At 39.0% G+C, this 12,379-nt stretch overlaps 1 protein-coding gene across 1 annotated transcript in view; it reads left to right on the forward strand.

The window, feature by feature from the left end:
- LOC102210925 (zeta-sarcoglycan) overlaps window positions 1-3,850 on the forward strand; it is a 360,423-nt gene extending 356,573 nt beyond the window's left edge. The window contains exon 8 of the mRNA XM_005736302.2: window positions 2,641-3,850. Within this exon, the coding sequence (XP_005736359.1) occupies window positions 2,641-2,847 (207 nt within the window). The 3' untranslated portion in view covers window positions 2,848-3,850. The remainder of the gene's footprint in view (window positions 1-2,640) is intronic.
- Window positions 3,851-12,379: the final 8,529 nt, after the last annotated feature.

The raw sequence follows: 12,379 nt of genomic DNA on the forward strand, positions 1-12,379 counted from the left end.
GTGTGTGTGTGTGTGTGTGTGTGTGTGTGTGTGTGTGTGTGTGTGTGTGTGTGTGTGTGTGTGTGTGTGTGTGTGTGTGTGTGTGTGTACACTATATGTACGGATGTTGTTTATACAGCTCAAGATGTGCCCCGTCAGCTAACGTGAAATCATTAGTTATACTAATTGGTTCCTCACTACCGGCGTATCTTAATCCCTCATTCCTCTCTTCCTCTTTTTCCTACATTCATCTATTTCCCTCCTTCTGTGTCGCCTATCTTCTTCAAACCACTTCTGATATGACATTTTGTCTCTCACTCTTTTATCTGACCCTCCTTTCCATCTCTTCTACCTTACTCTTGCACTCATGGCAATTATATTCACACTTTTTCACTTCCCCTGTCCTCATTTCTAAAATGAAGTAGACAAATAACAGGGATGCAGATGTCTGCTGAGATTACCGTCCAGCCTGTGGGTATGTGTGAGAGAGCGAGAAATAACAAGCAGAGCTTCCTTGAACATTACAGAGTAAATAAATAGGCAAGTGAAGCTGTCAATAGAAGCGAAGATTGTCTAATGATTATTGCTTAAAACTCACCTTGTATCTTATGAAGACAGGAGAAAATAAGGCAGACAGAGCAAAGGAAAAAACAGATAGTTTTTAGAAACAATTGTGTTTTTTTTAGCTGTCCACAAAGTTGTAATTAAGGCTAATACATCAATAGCTGAAAATGAAATTGTGTTCTTTTTTGATTACTGTAATCTCTTGTGATTCTTTAGAACATGATTTTTGTGACTGGGAAGCCACATCACTCTGTGCAGCCTGATAGTGGATTATACAGTATGTTTTCAGTAACTGTGCTTGATTATGGTTCAAAATGTATTTTCAAAAAATCAAACCAAGGTTATCATGTTAATCTACTGAACTACTTCTGATCTTATAATGTTCCAACATTAGAGTGCAATGCATTTTTGATTTTTTGACTGGGTATTTCACTAAGCTTGTCTGGACACATAACCCAGATCCAGTGACACCAACAAGAAGCTGCTAAAAAAACAGTGATTAAGTCCATCAAAGGATGCATTAAAATAAATTAAAAGTGGCCTTTATTGTTTTGTTGTTTTGTTTGGTTTTGTTTGGTTTTGTTTGGGTTTTTTGTTTTTCTTTTTGTTTTGTTTGGGGGGTTTTTTGGGAGGGGGGGGCGGTGTTTGCTTGCTTGCCTGTATGTTTGTTTGTTTGGTTTTTTTTGGGGGGGGGGTGCATTTTTTGTATCAGCTTGCTGAAAACTGTACAAAGGTTCAAACACTGGAAATTATTTGTTTAGCTAACTTGACATCCAGATATAGCAAAGAAGTGTTTAAGTATCAAATATTATTATCCTTATATTTATTTTTGTGTTAATATCAATAAATATTTACTCGATTTTAGAGAATCCAAAATAAACGACAACAAAAAAAATCACTGAACACAGATTTGAAAATATGTTTTTTTGAGTGATCTCATGTTCAGATATGAATATTTGTTGGATGCTTTTTTGGTATTCAATAATGTTACTGACCTTGCCAACTAATATAATAATCAAATTATTCTCTTTTAGAAACAAGACACATGGAACTTTGCTGGCCTTTTGACCCTGTTCTTACTTTATTTTTATTTTAACTTGTTTGCATTTTTCTGTGTAATTTTGAGTATGAACTACTTTTGGACTTATTGAGATTTTTTCCCCCCTTTCAATCTGTAGTGGTTCAGTCCAGTAGTGGTGGTACTGGCTTAACCAGTCAGCTAGTACCACCTTGTTAAATGCTAATTGGTCAGCATTTGCAAATGTGTGATTGGTCCACTTTCTTCTGTTTCCTGTTTTTGTGTTTAAACACAAACTGTTTGATATTGTGTAATGAACCTGATGAAGGCCACAAGGCGAAATGCGTTGGTCACCCAATAAAGTTGTTCCCTAATACTTTAAGTTTCTCTGGAGTCTTCACATCATCAGATTTTTGTCTTCTCCATGCACCTTGGAAGTAAATGAACTTGTGCAAGTAAATTTTGTTGGCCTTTCAACCATTTAAGAAGTCTGTTAAATTTCAAATAAGCATATGTTTTTAAAAGAAACTATAGAATTCAGATTCAACAGTTTGTGATCATTTTTTTAATTAAATGTGGCGCTTAAATCATCTATCTTAGACAGTCTTATTCTTGTGAGAAGTGTGATACAATATCAAATCACCTGGAAAAAAAGAGCTGTTTCCAGTGTGTTTTTTTTCTGTTGCATGCTAGTACTTCACTTCTCTTTTCTCCCACTGATTTCCTTCCATTTCTCATAATCTATCTTGCTCTCTGCCTCATTCACTCCCACCCTACCTCTTTATCAAAAGAGACCTGTTCTACATAGAAATTCCTTTTTGTGTCTTCATAGATCTTTCATGATGACAACCGTAGTCAACAGCAAGAAGTAGTCATTGCCTTCAGCAATGTGACCTCTCTTTCGACGCACCAAGCATTCCTTGGTTCCCTTTTTTTTCTTTTTCCCTTTTTCAAATTCTCTTTGTTTGTGCATTACTTTCAGCACCAAGACCATCCCTAAGAGCTTTGCCCCCTACAGCTGGATTCTTTGTAACTTTTGTTTCCATGTTTTATGCATGTTTTTTCTTTTATGTTTACAGATCTTTCTAGATGCCAACACTATCAGACTGGGCAACATTCCCCTTGGTAGTGCTGTGGATCCCCTGGAGGGAGCGCCTGCAGGTACCACCTACACCAAACAGACTGTGTACGAGCTTTGTGCCTGTGCTAACGGCAAGCTCTACCTGTCCCCTGCTGAGAAAGGCTCTACTTGCCAAACCACCAGTAACTTTTGTCTCTGGAGCTGAAAGCGGGAGGTCGAAATACACACGGGACATATGGACGATTGAGTTTGAAGCTAATATAGCCAACAGACTGAATCACCATGGATTTATGGCTTGATGGAAAGCTTTTGCCAGCTAACAGACTGAATCAGCATGAACTGTAACAAGGCGACAATTTCATGTCTGTTCACCAATCAAATAATATGGATTACAGCTTGGCAGGAAGCTAATGGTTGCTAACAGGCCAAATCAACATAGACTGTAGCTCGGTGTTAAGCTAATGCCAACTAAAGGACTAAATCAACAGAGACTAGAGCTTGAGCAAAGCTAATACCAGCTCACTGGTTGAATTAATGTGTTGGTGGGTAGCCAATGCCAGTCCAGAGCATGGATAACTTTGTGGGACACAAAAGCCAACAAGATCAGCTGATGGGTTTCATGCTTAGACCACTCTTGGACATATGTGAGCAGTCTCATTCTGGGGCTGTTGTTGAGTGTCTTTCCCATTGTTTAATTGCTGCCATGATGATTGCTGAAGGTCGCAAAGACTTTGGGGTTTTTTTTTATGAACAGCAACCTTTGTGTGTTCAGATAATAGCCAACATGTCCTGACAAAACATACACTTGTTGCTATAATATGATGAAGGAACACATACTTGGCAGTGACATGGACATGAAAACTTGGTTATCAGTTGGCTAACAGACATCAATGATGACATTTGTTTACCCCAGTGGGTAGCTAACAAGAAAATCAAAATATAGTTTTGTCTCTAGGGAAGCTAAGGCTAGCTAACGGACCAATCTATACCAGAAAGGCCTTCTCCCTCTATTTCCTCTCCAGCCCTTCAACTCAAACATTGACATGTGACTCTTCTGCATTAATCCGCACCTGATAGTAAAAATGTTCTCTATCCCCACTTTTCATATGATAACTAATGCAAATTATTGTGATTTAACCATTGTATTCACCAGCTTCTTTTCCTAGTGTTTTTTTTTTACATTCTTCATATCTATTTTTACTTTCTTTTAGTTTTTTCTGATGAAATCTTTTACTTCTTCTCTTTTTTCCCAATCAATGTTTTTGTATTCCTTTATCATTTCATATTTTGCAAATGTGCCCCTCTCCATGCGCTAGTTATTTGTTCTGTCTATGCACCTACTAGCACTGTTCAGGTAAGGAAAAGGCCTATCTATTTCTTCCAGCAGTGTAGTTTAAAAATGAAAAAAACGCCACATACAGACTGCTTCGACTTCCTCCTCCACCATTGTCTCCACGTCTTTTGTTTCTCACAAGTTATTCTATGTGGACATATGATGGTTAGCTACAGACAGCAAATGGAACATAAAAAGGGAGGAGAAAATGAGATATCAGTCTTCGATCATACTCAGGTAGGTGCTGTAGCAGACAGACCACTTTCTGGTATAGGGCCAAACTTCCAACGCCAGGCAGAGGCAGCAGTCAGCTGAAAGACAGACCAATTTTAGTCCTCTTATGGGGTATTATACGTCTTCATCCAGGCTGTCTTGTCGGTCATACTGTCTTTACATCTTTTTTGCTTGACCTTTCTGCTTTTCATGCCAGGTTTGTGCTCTTCCTTCTCAGCCACCAAGAGACATTTTCACTCTTTGTGCTCAGTCCATTTTGTCCTTTCTGTATTTTATTGCAGTATGCCTGCCACTCACTATTCATTGTTTATCTTCCCAGTTAAGAAGCATCTCACCTGTTTATCTCATATTTTTATCCCAATCATCAATCAACTAGCATACATTAATGTTGTTTCCACATCCTATCCGTTATGCTTTCTCCAGTCTAAGTTGGAAATGTCCCTCTATAGTCATAGTATTCTCCCTTTCAAAATATCTCTAAATCTGGGCAAGAAAATATGGAAATCTTGGGAAATACTATTTTGGGGTGTATTTTTGTTTTTTATATTATTCAGTCAGTCCCAGAAGGGGGATCAGTGTGAATGGCCATGAGCTGGTTAACCTGGTGCCCAAAATCTGTAATGGCTGGCGGAAAAAAAATTTGTGTGGAAGAAATCCCCCTGCAAGAAGTGATGGATGGGTTTGGTTTATATGTGTATGGACTCAACGAGAATAAGGCCCTGCAGCTTACTTTCTTTTTTAAACAAAGCGATACACAGGTGCCTTTGCTACTGTTGGTAAAAGCACATCACAGTCTGAACATTCACACTACCCTCAGTGGACCATCTGCAAGTGTCTCTGAACTATCTATTTTATCAATCTACCTATCTAGTTTGTTTTCCCTTTCTGCCCCTTCCCTCCTGGTTTTGTAGAACTCTCAGTATATCCAGCTGAACAATGAATAATTCAATCATTTAAAGTTTAATTTTCTGATGTGTTCCCCTATGGTTTATTCTTGATAATAAAAAAGCACAAATTATGCCATGTATATAACAATACCAATAAAATACAAAATAAAATAGTATTGTTTTTAAAAAGAATCTCTTGAACTGGTGTTGTAATTAGTATGTAACCATCACTTTTTTATGTTCCTAACAATGTTTTTTAAGGTATATAGAACATCGAGAAGCACTTGGTCAGACAAGAACACAACTATTTTCTGGGACTTTTTATCTTGGGAAAGCTATACCATATTTAACCCTGCTCTTATCCTTTTCTTTGTCTGCTACCTTTTACCTGAAGAACTTGGTTTCAACAGGAGAAGAATTTGAAAGACCGCTGCCAGCTGTACCGCTCAATTACAGTCTGACAACTCACTTTAACAATACATAAAGCAGAAAGGTTGGTCTTGCACTAGAATGCAAACATGGCCAGAACTGCTACCAAAGATAAGCTGAGAATATAACTGTCTGTTAAGGACACCATCACTTTGCCACGTCATTCCAAAGAAAATAGTTTTATGGGTTGTTTTTTTTGCTATATTATTAATTGAACATGAATAAAACTAAATGACTATCATTGCATCATTTCAGATGGACTTTGACTGGGCAGTTGTGACACCTTGATGCTTTTCGTTGTCAGCTCTTCTGCTGTAAATTTGCTGTTGTGCTTGGGATTCTTGTCCTGTTGCATGGCCCAGTTTCAGCCAAGGTTAACCTTTTTCTCCCATAAAGATCACAACTGACATCGTCCCCTTGTACCCTTGATTTCACATTTTGACCTCTCAGTGTTTATCAATAAAGATGTGGTTTGACGACCATTAGCATACTTTCCAGGATTTTCTAGGGGTAACTACACAGGCAATGACCACCCACACTAACTTTTGATGCACACCTAGTTATTTTGTTATGTAAGCATGCCTGAAATGTGGATGAAACTGCTTGGTTCAGAAAAGAGCTTTGAGGGTTACTCCTAGTAGGCTTTCAAAGGATAAAGGGCATACTTTCAATCAAATTGTGTCAGATTTTACTCCAGAGTTCATGGTTGACTCGGTGACTGCAAGGTATCCAGATCCTGGCTCTAAAATACCCAAATCATCACCCCCTCCTCCACTGTGCTTGACAGGTGGTATGAGGTGTTTGTGCTTGTATCCAATGTTTGTATTTGCTCGGATGTCTACTAATGGGAAGATTGGCAACTCACATGAAAGTTTTCCATTTGTGAATAATCTTTTTCATTGTAGAATGTACAGTTGTTTGAAAATGGCCTTATAACCTTTTCCAGATCAATGGGAAGGAACAATTACTTCTTTAAGATCACTGCTGATGTCTTTTCCCATTGGGTATTGTGTCAACTCAACTAAATGCTCAAGCAGGGGTGATTTTAGAATCGAACATTTATGGAAGCCAAGCCCCCAATTATAATATCACACATATTCCCCTTGCAATGGACTATGATGCTGGCAAAACATATTCAATCATTTTCACATCTCAGTTTGTATTGTGTAAAAAAATAAAAAAAAAAGATTCTGAATGAATCATCACAGTTTTTACTATAATACAGGGTGGATACTTGAGTTATCAAACTTGAGGCAAAGGCATGTTGATCAGGATTTCTTTAAGTAAAGTTAAAGAACTATTTTTAGCAAATACGAGGAGAAACTTGCACGGTTTGTTTCAGAGTCTTTTCACCACGTAAAGGCACTAAGAAGGGCAACAATTAAGGCAGTATTTTTTTTTTTTTTGAAGTAACAGGTCATTTTAAATGCAATGTTTCGATCAGCTTGTACTGAGGTATCTCAGAGATTAATTGTGCAGCTAAACTACTGTACACTGACAGAAATGGGGAAAAAACTTTAGACTGGTCCGGCCCACCTAAGATCAAAGTGGCATGTACGTTGGCTTCAAAATGCATTTCACATCCATGGTATAAATGGTATACTGTTAGAGCAGGGGATGGAAATCAGCCAAGATTGCTCCTGAAACTTCTGCTTACATCTTGTTGAATTCAGCTGTGTGACTCCACAAAGAGCAGTAAACCTCAGAGCAGAAGCAGGTCAGCTCATCACACCCTGTACACCAAGAAAACATACTAGAGCTTACAATAGAAATGAATGTGAGTTGTGATCGTTTTCACCTTGCTCAGCTACTAAAACAGATCTTAGGATTCTGCCACCTGCCAAATGTCACTTTAACCCCTGAGTATACACATTTTTCTATAGAGGTAAACTCACCCTCTAAACATTTATTTTCGTGTCTTTCAAAAATCATGAAAAAAATTGTTTACAGACACATGTAACCACATAGATGCTTTGGGGCAGAGCAACCCTGACCAGCACATTCAATTGTCATTTATCAGTGAGGCCGGTGGGTCACATGACCCTTAGGCTTCCTGACAGTAATGGAAGGATGTTATATGCTCTAGCCTATTTTAAAAATGTACAGGTAGAACCATTTAAAATTGTGTTGTGGTCCTATAAAGACAAGTGATTCAGAACCTTATTATACCTAAACCTTATTTGTATAGAACCTTATAGTGATGCAAGATACAATGACAACTTGTGGGAGTGAAGTCTATTATCTTGCATTATAGTTTGTTTTGAAGGGCACTTATGAAAGAGGCCAAATTTACTCAAATTGGCTCTAATTAGTGTGAGGTTACAATCTTAAAAATGACAATGTTTTGAGTGTAATTTATTTGTCATGGTGCCTGGTGAGCCAGGGTTTTCAGTTTTGCAAATGTTTAGAATATAATGTAATATAGTGAAACAATGTGACAATTCAGATCAATAGCAGGCAGCTGAAGGAGAATCATGTAAACAAGCTGAAATCAGACCCCATTTCCAGCAATCTGGTTATTGTGGTGGGAGTGAACTTTTCATAAGTTCTGGGGCGATCTGCTGCATCTCCCCTGCTTCATCGCTACTCCCTGTAGTTGGTGTGCTCTGTCAGAAGTTGACTAATTACTGACACAATACCGCTTGACAGTATAAAATAACACGGCCAACTGATTCAGCATTGTGCCCTCATTCAATCCACTCGACGGTGAGTCAAGTTACTTTGTTTGTTTTCTTATAATTAATAATGCAGTCAGTGAGCTAATGCTAGGCTAGTGAAGCTTAAATTTCATTACTGGTTTTGATTTCTGTTTGAAGCTGTAGGTTTTTATTAAAGATGACATTCTCATATTATAACAATATGAAACATTTTTGTTGCCTAAACAACAAAACATAAAAAGTTAAATTAACAATTAAAGAATCATTTTTCTTATTAAAAGTGCTCTCCTTCTATATTTTGTTTTTTGTTAATCATTTTTTGTTATTTGGATGTCACCTCTTTCCAGGACCGTGTTCAGTGGAATGTCTTGTATAATTCTGTCAAGATTTGCACAATATAGTAATTTTTATTATTTGTTAATGTGGTTTCGAAGTTGTTTATGCCACCTATTCCTAATTCCCTAAAGTGGTGGCAGAAAATTCAGATTCTCAACAAAAAAAAGGAGAATGGGCCAAATGTGGTGTTTATGTGGGGTCCACAAACTGCAAAATCCAGGCAGATTTTCCATTTGGCAAGTAAATCTTGGAAGGCCACACTGGAAGGTGCATCCATCAAAATATGCATGTAATAAAAAACAATGCAGAGAGTCTCTACTGTGTCTTGATGTCACATTTTTTTTGCACTCCTTCTGTCCTCTGCGCTCTGTGTTAGAGTTTGAGACATAACAGGCTCATTATTCTTTTTCCCAACACTCATTACTTTTTAGCCTTTTGTTTTTTTCCCTTCTTTGTCAGCTTGTGTTTACCTGCCTATGTTCCCTAGCTGTATCGCCTAACTTCTGTGTTTTCTCTACCCTGTTTTTGTTCCCCTTTTTGCTTGATTTATACTTGGACTTACCTACTTTTTCTGGATCTCCAGCTAATCTTTGTTTTGGCTACCTTTATTTTCACCACAGTGTAAGTTTTATTTAAAAAAGTTTTATTCATTTGCCTGCCCACTTCTTTGTCTAAATTTGAACTGAACGCTGCATTACAAAACAGACAGTAGATGACTCGCCATGTACTCAAGTGACAGCATTTACTGAGGTGCTCCAACAAATCTCTACTTATTGATGACCCAAGTTGTACATATGCACAAAGAAGAGGTCTAGTACTGCCGGTGTGTGATAAATGTGTGTGCTTGAATGACAAGCACTGCCAACAGAGGTGCAAGATAATACTCTCATTTCCTCCTTGTACATTAAGACACATTACTTATAATAGGAGAATGGTTAGCCACTATGGTCACTACATATGAGAAAAGAAAAGAGTACAGTGGACATGAAATGGGAAGAAGAAGAATGACACTGGTTAGATAAAGGTCCTATGTTTCCATGAATATAGAACATGTTTTTGGTCATTCTTTAAACCACAGGTATTATCAGTGAAGTGAAGGTTACCTTCAATCATGGCGGCATTAATCAGCTTTTGTTATCCTTTCCAAATATAGCAAATCACCATAGCATTCTGACGTGCTTAAATCCCAGTCCCAGCTGTAAAAGATAAACTTAAAGAAAAAAAAGATTTTATGGCTCCCAGGACACACCACAAAGAGCTATTTATGTTTCTTTGTAGTCTAAAAACACAAATTGCGCTTCCAAAACACCAATACACAGTGTTCTTTGTAATGACAGGCATCAACAACTCTGTTACAATTCTGCCTATTTTCATGTGTGATTAAGCTTGTTTTTTGATGTTAGAGAGCATGCAAAAATACTACAATTATGTGACTAATAGGAAAAAAGAAATGATCTGCTCATGAATGCAGGAGCTGATGACGTTTCAAAACAATTCGATTTACATGACTGGCACAGTGATTTTGTACTTAGTTTGACTATTCAGTGAGACTTATGGAAATTTTTTGTTGTTATAAAAAACAAAATGACATGTTTTCAGAAACCTGCCTCCTTTCAATGAGAAAGGGAAATAACTGTGCACTCTTGATTAGGAATGATGATACACATATATTACAATGTTGAAATTTCCTGATGACCTATACAATCTCATCTCGGACGGGGACGAGTCTGCCTACAGGAGGGAGGTTGAACGTCTGGTGTCCTGGTGCAGCCACAACAACCTGGTGCTGAATGCCCAGAAGACAGTGGAGATTATTGTGGACTTCAGGAAGCACACAGCCCCACTCCCCCCCATCATCCTGACTGACACCCCCATCACCTCTGTGGACTCATTCCGCTTCCTGGGTACCACCATCACCCAGGACCTGAAGTGGGAGCCCACCATCACCTCCGTCATCAAGAAAGCCCAGCAGAGGATGTACTTCCTGAGGCAGCTGAAGAAATTCAACCTGCCAACACGGACGATGATGCAATTCTACACCGCAATCATTGAGTCCATCCTCACCTCCTCCATCACCGTGTGGTACGCTGGAGCCACTATCAGGGACAAACAGAGACTGCAGCGTGTTGTGCGCTCTGCTGAGAAGGTGATTGGCTGCAGACTCCCATCTTTGCAGGACCTGTACACCTCCAGGACATTGCGGCGTGCAGCTCGGATCTCAGCTGACCCTTCTCACCCTGGACACAGTCTGTTTGACCTGCTCCCCTCAGGCAGTAGGCTCCGGTCCATCCGCACCAGAACCTCTCGCCATAAGAACAGTTTCTTCCCCTCTGCTGTTGGACACATGAACAATAACCATATGACTGTCCCCACCACTAACACATGACCCTACGCTGTATCACTGCATCATTCCATGCTTGGCACTGATCACCACCTGCACTCATGTATATATCTTTCTACGTAGCACTCTTAATTCTTACTCTCATGTATATATCTCATGTATATCTCATGCACATATCTTTCCACGTAGCACTTTTAATTCTTATCCCTACTTTTATTTTTTCCATGTCTATTTAATTCAATTCAATTTTATTTATATAGCGCCAAATCACAACATAAGTCGCCTCAAGGCGACTTATGTTGTGAGATGTTTATTTAAGTGTTATTTATGACACCATGTTTGCACTGAAGCACCGCAGCAATTTCCTAATGTTGTAAACCTGCTCAACATTTGGCAATAAACCCCTTTCTGATTCTGATTCTGATTCTGACAATGCATGGTATCCAGAGGATGTGTTTGTATCATGTTCAAATGAGTCCACCAAGATTTTTTAAAGATGTTTAGTTTATGAGAATAAATATTTGTCCATGTTCAGTAGATTGGAGGTGATAGTCATCTAAAAGATAAGAAAATGCAGAATTCATCTTTGCAAAGAATTATGATGTAGATGATTCAAGATTCAAGATTCTTTATTTGCCACATGTATAGTTAACACGCAGTGAAATGTTGTCCTGAAACGCTCATCGACTGTGCAAAAAGAGAAAACTGTATACAGTAAGTGAATTATATACAAAAGAGGACATTATGTGTATTAGGTAAGTGAATTATATACATTAAGTAAATTAAATTAAATAATCTGGAAATTTTAAAATGGGATTCTGAAAATGTACATTGTGTGAGTGGAATGTTCAAGATTCAAGAAGTTTACTGTCACGTACACTGCAAAACACAAATGGTTACGTGTCTTGCAGACGTTCAGCTGGAGGTCGTTGTCCTGGCACCACAATACCAGGTTCTTCACCTCATCCATGTAGGCTGCCTCATCATTGTTGGAGATGGTGCCCAACACCACTGTGTCGTCACAATTCACAATGGTATTGGAGCCATGGGTGGCCACACAGTCAGAAGTATAGAGGGAGTAGAGCAGTGGTGAGAGTACACACCCCTGTGGCGCTCCCATGTTGATGGTGATGCTGTCGGAGACACACCTACCAACCCTCACCACCTGAGTTCCGTCAGTGAGGAAGTCAAACACCCATGCACATAGACGGCCGTTGAGTCCTGGATGGACACTATTGTGTTAAACGCTGAGCTGTAATCAACAAACAGCAATCTCACATAGTTACCCTGTTTCTTGTCCACGTGGCTGAGAGTGGTGTGCAGGCCATAGGCGATGGTGTCCTCTGTGGATCTGCTGGGTCGGTAGGCGAACTGGAGCGGACCTGTGGTGATTGGGATGGAGGAGGAGATGATGTTCTTCAACAGCCTTTTGAACATCCTGTCTTCCTTCTCTCACCCCAACCGGTCGCAGCAGATGGCCCCGCCCCTCCCTGAGCCAGGTTCTGCCGGAGGTTTCTTCC

Source organism: Pundamilia nyererei, unplaced genomic scaffold (genome assembly GCF_000239375.1).
Source record: "Pundamilia nyererei isolate P.nyererei 1_Seehausen unplaced genomic scaffold, PunNye1.0 scaffold00068, whole genome shotgun sequence".
NCBI lineage: Eukaryota > Metazoa > Chordata > Actinopteri > Cichliformes > Cichlidae > Pundamilia > Pundamilia nyererei.